Source organism: Stylophora pistillata, chromosome 3 (genome assembly GCF_964205215.1).
Source record: "Stylophora pistillata chromosome 3, jaStyPist1.2, whole genome shotgun sequence".
NCBI lineage: Eukaryota > Metazoa > Cnidaria > Anthozoa > Scleractinia > Pocilloporidae > Stylophora > Stylophora pistillata.
In genome coordinates this window covers 20,526,861-20,544,426 of record NC_142521.1, presented here as the reverse complement: position 1 = coordinate 20,544,426, position 17,566 = coordinate 20,526,861, and the positions used below count along the sequence as shown (strand labels likewise).

At 42.5% G+C, this 17,566-nt stretch overlaps 1 protein-coding gene across 1 annotated transcript; it reads left to right on the top strand.

The window, feature by feature from the left end:
- Positions 1 to 591: 591 nt before the first annotated feature.
- Positions 592 to 3,096, top strand: LOC111332871 (octopamine receptor beta-2R-like). The gene has a single exon (XM_022938340.2). It carries the CDS (start codon positions 779 to 781, stop codon positions 1,730 to 1,732), a length of 954 nt encoding a protein of 317 aa, XP_022794075.1. The 5' UTR covers positions 592 to 778; the 3' UTR covers positions 1,733 to 3,096.
- The last annotated feature ends 14,470 nt before the right edge of the window (positions 3,097 to 17,566 follow it).

The following is a 17,566-nucleotide window of genomic DNA, read 5'->3' as shown; positions in this document are numbered from 1 at the left end:
TCTTTTTGGCAGCAGATTCGAAGGACGGTGGCAATCAGCGATTATAGCCGTGCCATATTTTTGAAAAAGTTTACGAGGCTTTTAAAGCGCCGACGTCCTTCCTCAGATGAACCTAATTTTTTATGTAAAAAAAAAACCTGGCAGGCGTGATATTTAATTCAAAGAAAATGATCGATTAAGTGAGGTTGATCACTGTTTTCAATGTACAGGCGCCTGCCTTGCGTTTGTTTGTTTGTTTGTTTAGTTTTTTTCAAGGGAAAGGTACGCATGGGAAAGGTAGCATTGCAGAGGCACTTATTCTTAACTTAGGATGTTTAAGAATCCATAGAACTATAAAGCTTCCAGGATGTATTTGTCAAGAGAGAATCCTTGCTAAAACCGTGGAGAACAATTTCCGTGCTGGCTAATGCAGTCTGGATTCAGCTGTTAAGTGGTTCCTTTGACTGAAGTGACGAGAATGAAAGGAATATTAACCAGTTCCTAGGCAACTGACACGGTAACTGAGATAATTTATGTCACAGAAGACTCGTCACATGACAAAAACTAATCAGCAAATAACAAGTCGTGTCATTCCTGTTAGATTTTCCTCCTATAACAAATTCAGTTGGGCTGCGGAAAACTTCCCGTGTATTTGATGTTAACCTAAAGGTGGGTCAGCGTGCCATATATTGGCACCATTTTTGGGTCAAGAAAGTTGGAGAAACCAGCAGAAGAAAAGAAACCTTCGGTAGGATATCTAAGGATATCAAGGAAAAGCGGGAAAACGACAGAATCACGGATGGAGTTTTATGCGAAAATTTCCCTTGGTGTGATCTCCGTTCTCGCTGTTGCCGCTAACTTCTTTGTTGTCTGTTTAGTTTGTTTGAAAAGAGTCCCTCGAACATACACAAACTGGTTGACTGTTTCTCTTGCTGTGTCTGACATTTTAACAGGAGGTATTTTGCTTCACACGCTGATCATAGGGTCGACGCACGTCGTGGTAGATTATTTAGTAAGTATGATCTTACTCTGGGGTGTTGCTAACATATGTGCACTCACTTATGATCGATACGTTGCCGTTATTAAGCCTCTACAGTACACTTACCGGATACCCGAGATATTCGAAAAAACTATTATCGCTGTATGGTTATTTCCAACCATATACAGCTTATTACCATTATTTTGGAGAAAGGATCGTTCCAAAACAATCCACTTGGTGTACCTTATTTGCATGGAATTCATTGGCGTGTTCATTCCGTACTTCTTCGTGACCATCGCCTACGCACGGATTTTTAAGGAGATGAAGCAAAGCTTAGCGCTGAGGAAACATTTGAATTGCGCAATGAAACAAATCAACGAACGCAGAAAACTCTCCTCAGACGCTCACGTGGCGAAACTCTTTTTCATCATGTCGATGACCTTCTTAATCTCGTGGGTGCCGATCATTTATATGACAACCGCCGCCCGTATTTTTGGTCGGTTGGACATCATTCCCGAAGTCCTCCCGACAATTTCTCTGTATACAGTAGCTACTGCTTCGTTGGTAAATCCCTTCGTGTACGCTCTCCTCAAACCGGATTTCAGGGTTGTAACACGAAATATGTGTCGAAAGAGTGGTCGAGTGGGAGCGATGTCCATGACGCCTCAACAGTCTTATCAGGATAAAACAGGGGGAGACACCAAAAGTCACGAAGAACCCCCACAAAAACTTCCATCAAAACCGAGGGCAGATTGGTTGGAGTGTGGTACTTAGACACTTCGACCCAACACAAGATGGATTTATACGCTAGTGATTCTCTCTGTACCTTTTTTCGACGCTAGAAAAAAAAAATAAAAAGCGCGATAGAAAACGATATGGACACTGCTTTCAATGTTTCTGAGAACATTGGCCATTACGCACTTCATGAACATCCTTTGCCTAGAACGATTATGTATATTAAAAACAAAAACGCCTTGTCAAAAAAACGCCTGCTTCCAGTAATTTCATAAAAAAACAGCGATGCTTCTTTACAAATAAAAAAGCAATTAGAGCACGGGAGAGTTTGGAGATAACCAGGTGCATTTCAGCTAAAAGCAGAATTGTCAATTCACTGATAGTAATGGACTAAGCTCAGTTGTATCAGGAAAGGTTTTCATTCAGTTCGTGACATGCTTTAATTCGTATCTTTTGATGTCGTTAGGCTTTTAAACCTTAAAAATATATATTGCCGATATCGTAACGAATGAAGAAGTAGTTGGTGACGTATGGAATAAAAGCGATATTAATTCATACTTAAATTTTCCTGTCAGTGTACCACGGCTGAAATCACCTGTATGAAAAAAGGTTTTTATTCAATTTGTGCCGTGTTGTCGACATCTTTCCATACAACTTTTTTAGATCTTATAAGAACTTTTCGATATTGTCAGGAATGAAAAATCAGCTGGCGACGCATGGCCTTGGGGAAACGTTGTGCAAAAAAATAGGTATGAAAAAAATTCGAAGTGCTTTGTATCTTATCAATAAAACAACAAAAAAATGCGCCCAAACGCATAAATAACGACAATAATAAAGCGTCTGCTTCATTCAAGACAACAATGCAATAAAAAAATATAAAGACACAACATAATGAATTATATAGAAGTTCTGGAATTAATCAGTAACGAAAATCAGCAGTAAATATCAAGACTCAGTATCGGAGATGTCAAAACTCATAAAACAAAATTACTCGTCTCTCATACTCACCGAATATTGATGGGCTTGTAAACACATATCTGGTATCCTTTGGTGTGAAAACTACGAGGCAAGAGTACCATATAACCCCATACATTAATTATGCATTCAGTCTTTGTTCAATTAAAACAATAGCGATAACAATAGAACTCCGCAAACTAGTAGCCTTTGTTTTGAAAATTTGGATTTTTTTTCTGTCTTTTTTGAAACAGGGTATATTTGGCGCGTTTTGGCTTTGCAAAACAGAAAACTCAAGTAATTTTCCAGAGGTTTTTAATTTTGAAATATAACTGAATGTTCAGTTTCGCTTTGAAAGCGGAAAATTGGCCTGAAAATAGCGTTAAGTCTACGGTCAGGCTTTGAAGTTTGTCAATGCAAAGTTTAAATAAATGTTGTTTCTTACCTGTTGTTGTGGTTTTGGTTGATTCTTTCATTATCCTTTCGTGTCCTTGTGATGAAAATTGTTCGTGAAGGCCGGTGCATACAGCGATGCAAAGAAACCTTTGTATCTAGTCTTTCTGGACTTCACAAAGTTGGGCGATATGTTCGATAATGTTTCCAAAGGGATCGTTTCCGTAGTGCTGACGCCACATATATTCTTGTAGGTAGCCATCGAAAAGTCCTTTGGATGTTCCTGTTTGGGGCAAACCTCGCTTGATTACCCACCACGTATTTTCGATACCCTGTGTGTGCGCATCGGTGAATTCCGGCGCATTGAAGCCATTCCATCGCAACCCTTTTTTGAACATCGCCACTCGTACCCGTCTCGCGATGAAGCACGTCGCGTCCAGCTAAGTTCATTGCTGCGCCCAGCTCGAGGACATTTTACCGACGTCACAAGCAGGTTGTGATCCTTACACCACTGTATGCACCGGTCGTGATCCGATAATATTCGAGAAAGTCGAATAAAATTCAGTCTCCCCATCTCCGAGTTGTTGTTCTTCTTCCTTCTATCTTCTTCTTTCGTTGATGTTATTAGAAAGAGGTATGAATAAATTTTGTTTTCTATGTGGTATTTGGCCAATCGTAGAGAAGAAGAAATGCATTCTTTAGTGCAAAGGGGACCTTTGGTGCATTATATCAATGCACATATTGTTATGAAAATTTTTTTACTGAAAGGTAAAAAGAAATGTAGGTTTTGGGGAGGAACTCCTAACTGGTTTGCGTAGCATAGTGGTAAGGCTATGGTTTCATAATTGTCTGATAATAACGCGTTTTCTGAGGAGCGATGGTTCAAGGCTCAGCAGAACTGCCAAGAAGGTAAAAAGGAAAGGAAAGGAGAAAAAAAAAAAACGAGAAGTTTGGAACGAAGGGGAGAAGGGAGAAGAACGTGAGAAAGGAATGGAGACGAAAAAGCCGCTTTCAATCAATTTCTCTTGTATTGAAGCAGTAAGTACTTATTAGTAATGTATATATGCTAAACCCGTGGGAATAAGTCATTGTCTTAAAAACAATGGGGTGCATACATAATTATGTAATTGAATGCATAATTAATGTATGGGGTTATATGGTACTCTTTCCAACTACGATTTAAAATCAACGGGTCGAAAATTAAGTACAACACGTAACTTTAAAAAAACAAAGAGCAATAATGAGAGTTCAAAAAAGAAAAAACAAATTCATCTGATCAGATAACGTTTATCAACACTTTCTGCACTTACTTTGTAATCGTGTTGCTCAATAGAAATAGTAGATTGCGGGAATAAAATCTGCTCGAGAAAAAAATAACAAGCGAACATAGAGAAGAAGGAAAATGACAGTGTATATTGTACTCTCTCGCCAGATAGAAACAAGTAACGTACAAAACAATAAATACAGCAACGAAGTAAGATATAAATGAGTACTATAGAATTGAGGTACGTTGATTGCTTCGCGAACGATTAAGCCTAAACTTTGCAAGCTCGCATTTACAATTCATTCTCAGTACCTCATTGGTCTTCATTCAAAACCAGTATTTCGACATTTCTCTCAAGATGAAGCCTCTTGTGCACGGAGCAAAAATTCAGTTCAAATATCACGATTTAGGACAAACCTTAATTCCTTCAGCTGACGTCTTCGCATGCGCTATTGCCACCATCTCGTGGCTGATGATGAGATCATCTTCTGTGTTAGTGTTATAGAGTTCAATGGCAAATCTGTGGCATCCAGCCACCAGAGATGCACTCTTAGATTTCACCTGAAGTGGAAACAGCTGATGATGATTTTTTAAAATCAAGACTGATAGCTATTTATTGCTTCACTAGTGAGGGACTTGGTAAACCACCCAAACATTTGTAGAGGCATATGTCAATCAGGAGTAAAATAGCCCCTTTAAGAACAAGCAAGAGACTGAGTCAGGTCCTGTGCGAGATTCTATTAAAATAGATCAGGTTACTCAATCAAGGCTGGAGCTAATCTAACAAGTAGTTTAAATTGCAGGTGCGAAACTAGTCTCTAAATAAATAGAAAAAAAAATACATGTAATTTCGATCCATTCCCTATCTCAAATCCATTAAGTGACTAATGCTTCCCTGGTGAGCTGACCTAATTAGCGAATTTTCACTACAGTGCTATGAACACTTATATTTAAAAAAACTGTACTGCACTTAACCACTTTTACCAATCTGATGGAACAATGACTGAGAACAGCAGTGACGACACATGCTCAGATAAGATGAGTACCTTTGCGAACAATAACTGATCAGTCACCATTTCCCAGAATGCGTCACTACTCTCTTCGCTCCACTCTTTCTCTGTAGAAAGAACTCCGATTAGTTAATACAAAGAACATCGAAAAGCTAACCAGACTATCCTTCGCCCTCTCATGGCTACAAAGTTTCTGTAGCATAGTTTCCCATTAATAGATTCCTTGGACTTTCTAGAAACCGATGACCGTCACATCTTAGTTGAGTGCGACGATAGAGCGTTTTCACTTGATGAGATCTGACAGTCTCACAGCGTACCAAAACAATAGCATGGCCGCCATGTTGGCACATCGAGCCAACCTTGTAGAGTTAATACTCATTTCATGCGTTATCACTTTCTGTTGCTGTAGTGTATTTTTATAGCTGCTTGCCACTTGCCTGACACAGTTATTCGCCATTTTTACGTTGAGCGGGGGATGGTCGAGTCAGTAGGCGCAAGGCACGCTGGGGCGACTTAGGGGACGCGTTTCAAGATGGCGGCGAAGAAGGACAGTGATGGTGACACAATAACGCTTACTGAACAAGATATTCCTGGAGCAGAGCTCCCAAAGCCCCCTGAGAATTGTACAGTGGCAATATTAAAACATCGGTTGACCTGCAGAGGAGCAAAAGTTTCGGGTAAAAGGAAGGAATTGATCAAAAGGTCAGTATTTTGTCGAACTACTATGCCGAAAATGTAGTGAATTTTAGTACAAAACTCTCTTTCATTTTCAGAGTAAATGATTACATACGCTCTGGTTTGGACTCCAAAACCTCATCGATCGTGATGGTGGCAAAACAAGCGCATAAAAACTTGGATTACAAGAGGAACAAGAGACAACTCTTATTGACTTTCCTACCAAGGGATTTGTTGTAGGAATCAACTCGAAGCTGAATGTTAGCTATCCTCAAATTTGAAAGTTTCAATCGACGATGTGGAGTTTAAAAAACAATTATCAGTTGAAAAACCAATCGTCAAGGGATACAATTTTTATAAATCAGGAAAAGTGGAAGCAATTTATACTAAACTGGAGGGTGAGGTTTTACGTCAAAAGCCCAGTAAAGTAATCTTATGACAAGCAAGCTGACAAGAATAAAAACATCGACACTGTCAAAATTATCATAAATGCGAGTTCACAAGTTAAACAAGCTGTCTGCCCATGCCCCTCAGGAAATGATGGACGGTGCAATCACCTAGTAGCCTGAGGATCAGGCTCTCTAGGGGACGGGAGGGGAGGGGAGAAGGAAAAGGAGAGCCTGACACAAAGCCATATCGGAAGCCGTTCGCTTGTTCAGATTTTGAACGGACCTCTGATTGGTCAATATAACAATAGATGATTTACCGGAAGTAAAAATGTTTTTCTGAGATTTCACACTGAGCTAACTTTTTCGTTTGAGACCTGATTTTGCCTTGATGTGAATTGTAATGACCTCTACAGTTAAAGAAGAAGACTTTGAAGTAGCCTTTCAAAGTGCATTGCAGTTTTTTCCGGGTATCATTCCGAAGAGCAGATCGAGTGTATCAAAACTTTAGTTGTCGATCGGCGAGATGTTCTTGGTGTTCTTCCAACAGGATTTGGAAAAAGTTTTATTTACCAAATTCTTCCAAAGATTTATTTTAATTTATGGATAGCAAAACACGGGGAAGAGAAAACCTTCAAGATAATTGTAGTTAACCCGCTCGAGTTGATTCGAAATCAACAAATAAAGAAACTTTGCACACTTGGGATCAAAGCTGTTGCTCTTGAATAGTGCGATAATAAAATCACTTTGTTGCAATATGCCACTGCATATTGCATAAGTCCATAATTGTTTAGATAGTTATTCCCAGTACGCACCACTCTTTCATTCATATGTAATTAGCTATAGATTGCGCTAAAAATTATTATTTATGGCGAGTGTGAATGTTTTGTATTTAAAAAAAAGCGGTTAGGACGCGAAATAAAATTTAATTCTCATCTCTCAGAAAGGTTGTTTTGTGAGGATATATTTCTTCATGCCGGAGACGAAAACCACATGAGGAAACAAGGTGTCAGGAGTAAAAGTCTAGTCTACGTTCTGGAAGCCGAACAAGTTCATCGATAATCGACGATCGCAGAGTTCGAGCGAATATTTTGTGCTCACAAGCCTCAAGTTCATCATGGAAATTCTCGCGAAAGGACCAATCTTGGATTGGACAAACGACGGAAAACTTCACGAACGTTTCCTAGAATGGAAAAAGAAGGTATCGATTTTATGCAGAGGTCTTGTAATGACCAAGGCAGACCCAGAGTTTGTTTGTCTATGCATTTATCAGGGTCGGGTGAACGCGGACAAAATATTTTGGACAAGGCAACAATTCCAGCCGATGATCGCAAGAAATGGGAGATACATCTCAGAGGGGTGGAGGAGCAATGCAAACCCAGAGGGAGCAAACTAGTCGCGGCTACACAGTACAAAGTGCTCACTCAAGGTGATATGGAATTACCAGAGTACATCGAAAAGTGCAGGCAAGTCACTGATGCATGCGGATGGCCAGAAGACGCAAAGGACATGGCTCTCAGGAACGCTCTTCTCCTTGGTCTAAAGAATCCAAAAGTTTATCAAAAGTGTTTGGAAGAGGACCAGGACTCCCTTACCGCCGAACGAGTGATCGAAATTGCGACTCTCCTATACAACAGCGATTGTCAAAGATCAATTATGCAGACTCTCAGTACAGCAACCGTAGCAACAACTGCAATACAACAAGGATCGACACAGATTCACTGTTTCCTCACGTGGCTTTTTGTCTCTGGCATGAAGAAATATATCCGCACAAGACAAGCTTTTCTAGAGATGAGAATTAAATTTTATTTTCTGCGTCCTAACCGCTTTCTTGATGCTTAAATACAAAACATTCACACTCGCTATGAATAATAATTTTTAGCGCAATCTATAGCTAATTACATATGAATAAAGAGTGGTGCGTACTGGGAATAACGATCTAAACAAATACGACTAATTGCAATATGCAATGGAATATTGCAACATCCCCCCTTCTTTTAGAGATGATGACATCAGAAGACTTTTGTATAGGATTCTTGTACCCGTGTACTCTGAAATTGAAAAATAATTCGCATCCTTGTATGCGTAAAAGTTGAGGTGCTGATCCGAAAACTTGTCACTCGCTTACGAACAAAGAAAGAGAGCTAATGATATTCGTGATGAAAAACTATGACAGCTACAATTACCCATACGACACACTACAAATACATTTCTCTTAAACTGTTATAGTGTCCCTAGATTTGTTCAATTAGTCTCGTAGGTGGTTTAATAGTTCTTCGTGGACGATACAGCGCAATTCCGACAGGGGTCTTTTCCGACACACACTGTTTAGGCAATGGCTTTGTTGATGGCTGGTCAGCGACATCAGCTGCTGCTGAGCTGGGATGTTTAACATGTCCAGATCTTGGTGATTTTTGTTCTGTTCCGGGAATTACTAGAGCCTGGTTTAATTCCTCTGGTGTGCTTTCAATCGCTGGACGAATATGGCGACGACTCCTGAAGTACCGGGCACCGGATTCAGTCTGTACTTCATATCGCCTCGGCGAATCTCCACTTGGCTGCAGTACTACCGTGGCTTTCTGCCAGATTGGTTTCTCGGGATCCAACTGGAACCGGACACTCTGAAATTGTTGTAGATCTTGAAGCTTTTTGACTGTCCGATCGTAGTCATCACCTTAGGCTTGTTTCTGTGCTATCTGTGCCTCTCTGCTAATCTCTAGATTAGGATGTAGCCACTGATGGATAGGAAGGAGTGCTCTATATTTCCGCTGGGAAAGCATCTCTCCTGGGCTGAGCTGACCTGGTCTGACTGGGGTCGCACGATAGATCAGCATTGCAAGATGTGGATCAGAACCCGAATCTTCGGCCTTCTCCATTATGCCCTTTACGACTTTGACCATAGCCTCAATGAAACCGTTCGATTGAGGATACCTTGGGCTAGAGTGTTGCACTTCGAATCTGTACTGAATAGAAAATTGTTTGAACTCTTGGGACACAAACTGGGTTCCTTGGTCTGTGTACACCGTTGCTGGTATCCCATATTCAGCAAATATTGTCTTGAGAAGACTTATCACGTGTCCCGCCGTCTGATTGGTCAGTTTCTTTACAACGGGGTACTTGCTAAAGTAGTCGGCAACCAGCAGGTAGTGGTGGGAACGATACTCAAATATGTCGACTCCAAGTTTAAACCATGGCAAGCTGGGCACATCATGCGGTACTAGTGGTTCCTTCTGTTGAGCAGGCTTGTATTTCGTGCATACGTCATATAATTTAACTGCGTTTCTCACATCATCCGAGATCCCGGGCCAAAAGACTGTCTCTCGTGCCCTTAACAGAGTTTTTCTTTTCCTAGATGGCCCGCATGAACATCCTTTAGATATTCTGCCCTCAGTGAAGTTGGAATCACAAGTCGATGTGCTTTGAATATCAGGTCATCTTCAACTGCAAGTTCTTCACGGTAATTCCAATAATGTTGCAGTCGTTCTGGGAGTTGCTGCCTCTGAAGCGGCCAGCCGTGAAAGATGTAATGTCTTAACTGGTTCAAGGCCGAATCAGCAGTGGTGGCAACTCTGGTTCTGTCAAGTCGGTTGTCTCTAGCAGGAACATTTGAAGTGATGTGGTGCACTGGAATCACATCCATCTGCTTGGAGTCCATAGGCTTTGGACTGAGATTGTAGACTCGGCTAAGGGCGTCTGCGATTGAGTTGTCCTTCCCGCAGATGTACTCGATTTGAATTTCGTATCTAGCAAGCCTCAGAAGAAGTCGTTGAAGTCTCGGACTGGCTGTGGCAATACTCTTCTTCCAAATCGTTTCTAAAGGTTTGTGATCTGTTTGAACTCTAACTGGCTCACCATACACATAGTTGTCAAGCCTCTTCATGGCGAACACCACTCCTAGCAATTCCCTTTCAATGTTGGAATAGCGTTCCTTGGCAGGAGTGAGAGTTCTGGATACGTAGATCACTGGTTTTCCTTCTTGCAGCGATACGGCACCCAACCCTTTCATTGAAGCGTCAGTCTGAATAACGTGCTCTCCGTTCCGGTCAAAGTACGCCAGTACTGGGGTCCTGTAGAGCTCTTCTTTGATGGCATTGAAGGCATCTGGACGGGAAGAGTCCCAGGTCCATTCCATTTCTTCCCGAAGCAGCGGTCTGAGTGGTTCGAATAGTCTCGTCAACTTGGCTGAGTAGCGCTTCAAATAGTTGATCATTCCCTGAAAACTCTGAAGAGCTTTCTTGTCTTTTGGCGCTTTCATCTGTTTGACGGCCTCAACCTTTTTGTGGTCGCTTTTCATACCCTCTGGAGTGATAGTCTGCCCGAAGAAATCGCACTTAGTTGTTTTGAACTGTAGCTTTTTTGGATTGAACTTAATTCCGTTCATTCGTGCTGTTTCGAGTAACTGGAGGAGATTGACATCATGATCCTTGGAATCAACCCCTCTCGTGAGGATATCGTCAATGCATCCCGTATTTCCTTTCACTTTCTTTGCAAGGCCTGCATTTAACCTCTCCTGAAATACGTCTGAGCTGACTTTAAGGCCAAAGGGAAGGCGGAGCCACTTGTATTTCCCCCATGGAGTGTTGAAGGTAGTTAGAAGTGAACTTTCATTGTCTAATTCTACCATCCAATAGCCCGACTTGGCATCAACTAGCGTAAAGTATTTTCCTCCATGGAGTTCAGCACTAACTTCATCGATAGTCTTCGTGTAGTACTGGTTCCTTTTGATGCTCTGGTTAAGGTCCTTTGCATCTAGGCATAGTCGAATTGATCCATCAGGCTTAGAGACAGGAACGACGCTGGTGATCCAGTCTGTGTGTCCCTGAACTGGTTCGATGATTCCCGAACTGTACAATCTCTCAAGCTTTTCTTTGTATGCTGCTTACTTCTTCTCAGGTACTGCCCGTGGTGGATGTTGCGCAGGTTGTGCGTCTGGCTTGAGTTGAATGTGATACTTGCCCCCTGGTAGTTTTCTTATACCCCTGAATATATCTCTGAACTCGGATAATACGTACTCCTTTGTTAAGGGCAAACAGTGCCTCTTTCCATTTAAGATGACTGCGTCATCCAACACCTCACATGTAGGCTCGTTAACCTTACTGGAATCTGGTCGCAGAGCGTTGACACTTGTATGAATTTGTGGCGTACTGGTTAAGGAGGGCGGGGTTACCTCTGGGAAGGCAATGTAGCCGACTTTCTGGACTGTTTCTCTGCCTAGAATGAGATACCCTCGAGTGTCAGTCACTTGACAAGTCGCCATCTGTGGTCGTTGTCTATCACCAGTATGAATCGCTATGGTACACACCCCTTGGTTCGCCACGGGGATTCTTCGTACCCGAATATTTGTATAGAGGTAGGGGTAAGACTCTTGTCTCCAAATAAGGATTTGTGTAGATACAATGGCATTACGTTGCATCCTGCGCCTGTGTCGATCTCGTATTCAACCTCATATATGGGTCCTCCACTTGCAGTACTTAACCAAAGAGGCTTGATGTGCTTGCTTGAAGTATCATTAATACTCTTCACATGAAAAGTCTGGATATGATGAAACATTGTGTGTTGGTTGTCCTGTAGTACGTGTGGACCGAACATCATGTGGTAGTCCTGTGGAGGATCACGAATTGAAATCTGATTGGCACTGGCTCCTGTCTGCGGTGCTTGTAAACCATGTACTTGGACCTGCCTAGGTTCACCAGTTGTACTTTGTTTACCTGTTTTGCTCTTGCAGCACTTTTTGTAGTGTCATTTCTTTCCACACTTGTGACAAGTAACATCCTTGGCTGGACACTGCGATCTGGGATGAGCAGGCTTTGCTCCACAACAGAAACAACTTTGCCTTTTTGTCTCAGCATGCTCTTTATCTTTAGACGTCTTGTCTCTATTTGACCACTCCGTTGATTTCCCGCCTTTTTGATAGTTTGCTTGCACTTTGTGAATCTGTGTCGATCCTTGTTGTATTTCAGTTTTTTCTGCGGTTGCTGTACTGAGAGTCTGCATAATTGATCTTTGACAATCGCTGTTGTAGAGGAGAGTCGCAATTTCGATCACTCGTTCGGCGGCAAGGGAGTCCTGGTCTTCTTCCAAACACTTTTGATAAACTTTTGGATTCTTTAGACCAAGAAGAATAGCGTTCCTGAGAGCCATGTCCTTTGCGTCTTCTGGCCATCCGCATGCATCAGTGACTTGCCTGCACTTTTCGATGTACTCTGGTAATTCCATATCACCTTGAGTGAGCACTTTGTACTGTGTAGCCGCGACTAGTTTGCTCCCTCTGGGTTTGCATTGCTCCTCCACCCCTCTGAGATGTATCTCCCATTTCTTGCGATCATCGGCTGGAATTGTTGCCTTGTCCAAAATATTTTGTCCGCGTTCACCCGACCACTGATAAATGCATAGACAAACAAACTCTGGGTCTGCCTTGGTCATTACAAGACCTCTGCATAAAATCGATACCTTCTTTTTCCATTCTAGGAAACGTTTGTGAAGTTTTCCGTCGTTTGTCCAATCCAAGATTGGTCCTTTCGCGAGAATTTCCATGATGAACTTGAGGCTTGTGAACACAAAATATTCGCTCGAACTCTGCGATCGTCGATTATCGATGAACTTGTTCGGCTTCCAGAACGTAGACTAGAGTTTTACTTCTGACACCATGTTTTCTCATTGGGTTTTTTTTGTCTCCGGCATGAAGAAATATATCCGCACAAGACAACCTTCCCTTGAGATGAGAATTAATTTTATTTTCTGCGTCCTAACCGCTTTCTTGATGCTTAAATACAAAACATTCACACTCGCTATGAATAATAATTTTTAGCGCAATCTATAGCTAATTACATATGAATAAAAGAGTGGTGCGTACTGGGAATAACGATCTAAACAAATACGACTAATTGCAATATGCAATGGCATATTGCAACATCACAAAGTGCAAGCAAAGCATCAAAGAGGCGGGAAATCAACGGAGTGGGGAAATCGAGACAAGACGTCTAAAGATAAAGAGCATGCTGAGACAAAAAGGCAAAGTTGTTTCTGTTGTGGAGCAAAGCCTGCTTACCCCAGATCGCAGTGTCCAGCCAAGGATGTTACTTCTCACAAGTGTGGAAAGAAAGGACACTAGAAAAGGTGCTGCAAGAGCGAAACAGGTAAACAAAGTACAACTGGTGAACCTAGGCAGGTTCAAGTACATGGTCTACAAGCACCGCAGACAGAAGCCAGTGCCAATCACATTTCAATTCGTGATCCTCCACAGGACTACCACATGATGTTCGGTCCACACGCACTACAGGACAACCAACACACAATGTTTCATCATATCCAAACTTTTCATTTGAAGAGTATTAATGATACTTCAAGCAAGCACATCAAGCCTCTTTGGTTAAGTACTGCAAGTGGAGGACCCATATATGAGGTTGAATGCGAGATCGACACAGGCGCACGATGCAACGTAGTGCCCTTGTATCTGCACAAATCCTTATCTGAAGACAAGAGTCTTACCCCTACCTCTATACAAATATTCGGGTACGGAGAATCCCCTATGGCGAACCTAGGGGCGTGTACCATAGCGATTCATACTGGCGATAGACAACGACCACAGATGGCGACTTGTCAAGTGACTGACACTCGAGGGTATCTCATTCTAGGCAGAGAAACAGCCCAGCAAGTCGGCTACATTGCCTTCCCAGAGGTAACCCCGCCCTCCTTAACCAGTACGCCACAAATTCATACAAGTGTCAACGCTCTGCGACCAGATTCCAGTAAGGTTAACAAGCCTACATGTGAGGTGTTGGATGACGCAGTCATCTTAAATGGAAAGAGGCACTGTTTGCCCTTAACAAAGGAGTACGTATTATCCGAGTTCAGAGATATATTCAAGGGTATAGGAAAACTACCAGGGGGCAAGTAACACATCCAATTCAAGCCAGACGCACAACCTGCGCAACATCCACCACGGGCAGTACCTGAGAAGAAGAAAGCAGCATACAAAGAAAAGCTTGAGAGATTGTGCAGTTCGGGAATCATTGAACCAGTTCAGGGACACACAGACTGAATCAACAGCGTCGTTCCTGTCTCTAAGCCTGATGGATCAATTCGACTATGCCTAGATCCAAAGGACCTTAACCAGAGCATCAAAAGGAACCAGTACTACACGAAGACTATCGATGAAGTTAGTGATGAACTCCATGGAGGTAAATACTTTACGCTAGTTGATGCCAAGTCGGGCTATTGGACGGTAGAATTGGACAATGAAAGTTTACTTCTAACTACCTTCATCACTCCATGGGGGAAATACAAGTGGCTCCGCCTTCCCTTTGGCCTTAAAGTCAGCGCAGACGTATTTCAGGAGAGGTTGAATGCAGTCCTTAAGGAAGTGAAAGGAATTACGGGATGCATTGACGATATCCTCACGAGAGGGGTGGATTCCAAGGATCATGATGTAAATCTCCTCCAGTTACTCAAAACTGCACGAATGAACGGAATTAAGTTCAATCCAAAGAAGCTACAGTTCAAAACAACTAGGTACGATTTCTTCGGACAGATTATCACGCCAGAGGGTATGAAGAGCGACGACAAAAAAGGTTGAGGCCATCAAACAGATGAAAGCGCCAAAAGACAAGAAAGCTCTCCAGAGTTTTCAGGGAATGATCAACTATTTGAAGCGCTACTCAGCTATGTTGATGAGACTATTCGAACCACTCAGACCGCTGCTTCGGGAAGAAATGGAATGGACCTGGAACTCTTTCCATCAAGATGCCTTCAATGCCATCAAAGAAGAGCTCTCTAGGACCCCAGTGCTCGCGTACTTTGACCGGAAAGCAGAGCACGTTATTCAGACTGACGCTTCAATGAAAGGGTTGGGTGTCGTATTGCTGCAAGAAGGAAAACCAGTGATCTACGTATCCAGAACTCTCACTCCTGCCAAGGAACGCTATTCCAACATTGAAAGGGAATTGCTAGGAGTGGTGTTCGCCATGGAGAGGCTTGACAACTATGTGTATGGTGAGCCAGTCAGAGTTCAAACAGATCACAAACCTTTAGAAACGATTTGGAAGAAGAGTATTGCCACAGCCAGTCCGAGACTTCAACGACTTTTTCTGAGGCTTGCTAGATACGAAATTCAAATCGAGTACATCTGCGGGAAGGACAACTCAATCGCAGACGCCCTTAGCCGAGTCGACCCTCTCAGTCCAAAGCCTATGGACTCCAAGCAGATGGATGTGATTCCAGTGCACCACATCACTTCAAATGTTCCAGCTACAGACAACCGACCTGACAGAACCAGAGTTGCCACCACTGCTGATTCGGCCTTGAACCAGTTAAGATATTACATCTTTCACGGCTGGCCGCTTCAGAGGCAGCAACTCCCAGAACGACTGCAACATTATTGGAATTACCGTGAAGGACTTGCAGTTGAAGATGGCCTGATATTCAAAGCACATAGACTTGTGATTCCAACTTCACTGAGAGCAGAATATCTAAAGGATCTTCATGCGAGCCACCTAGGAAAAGAGAAAACTCTGTTAAGGGCACGAGAGACAGTCTTTTGGCCCGGGATCTCGGATGATGTGAGAAACGCAGTTAAATTATGTGACGTATGCATGAAGTACAAGCTTGCTCAACAGAAGGAACCACTAGTACCGCATGATGTGCCCAGCTTGCCATGGTTTAAACTTGGAGTCGACATATTTGAGTATCGTTCCCACCACTACCTGCTGGTTGCCGACTACTTTAGCAAGTTCTTCGTTGTAAAGAAACTGACCAATCAGACGGCGGGACACGTGATAAGTCTTCTCAAGACAATATTTGCAGAATCTGGGATACCAGCAACGGTGTACACAGACCAAGGAACCCAGTTTGTGTCCCAAGAGTTCAAACAATTTTCTATTCAGTACAGATTTGAAGTACAACACTCTAGCCCAAGGTATCCCCAATCGAACGGTTTCATTGAGGCTATGGTCAAAGTCGTAAAGGGCATAATGGAGAAGGCCGAAGATTCGGGTTCTGATCCACATCTTGCAATGCTGATCTATCGTGCGACCCCAGTCAGACCAGGTCAGCTCAGCCCAGGAGAGATGCTTTCCCAGCGGAAATATAGAGCACTCCTTCCTATCCATCAATGGCTACATCCTAGTCTAGAGATTAGCAGAGAGGCACAGATAGCACAGAAACAAGCCCAACGTGATGACTACGATCGGACAGCCAAAAAGCTTCAAGATCTACAACAATTTCAGAGTGTCCGGTTCCAGTTGGATCCCAAGAAACCAATCTAGCAGAAAGCCACGGTAGTACAGCAGCCAAGTGGAGATTCGCCCAGGTGATATGAGGTACAGACTGAATCCGGTGCCCGGTACTTCAGGAATCGTCGCCATATTCGTCCAGCGATTGAAAGCACACCAGAGGAATTAAACCAGGCCCTACTAATTCCCAGAACAGAACAAAAGTCACCAAGACCTGGACATGTCAAACATCCCAGCTCAGCAGCAGCTGATGTCGCTGACCAGCCATCAACAAAGCCATTGCCCAAACAGTCTGTGCCGGAAAAAACTCCTGTCGGAATTGCGCTGTATCGTCCACGAAGAACTATTAAACCACCTACGAGACTAATTGAGCAAATCTAGTGACACTATAACAGTTTAAGAGAAATGTATTTGTAGTGTGTCGTATGGGTAATTGTAGCTGTCAGCTTTTCATCACGAATATCGTTAGTTCTCTTTCTTTGTTCGTAAGCGTGTGACAAGTTTTCGGATCAGCACCCCCACTTTTACGCATACAAGGATGCGAAATATGTTCCAATTTCAGAGTACACGGGTACAAGAATCCTATACAAAGTCTTCTGATGTCATCATCTCTAAAAGAAGGGGGGATGTTGCAATATGCCATTGCCGATATTGCAATTAGTACATAATTGTTTAGATCGTTATTCCCAGTACGCACCACTCTTTTATTCAATGCAATTAGCTATAGATTGCGCTAAAAATTATTATTCATAGCGTGTGAATGTTTTGTATTAAAAAAAAAAGCGGTTTGGACGCGAAATAAAATTTAATTCTCATCTCTCAGAAAGGTTGTTTTGTGCGGATATATTTCTTCATACCGGAGACGAAAACCACATGAGGAAACACACTTAAAGATACAGAAATAATTTTTGGAAGCGCTGAACATTGGATGCTGGAAAAGCACAAAAACGAGCTTAAAACGG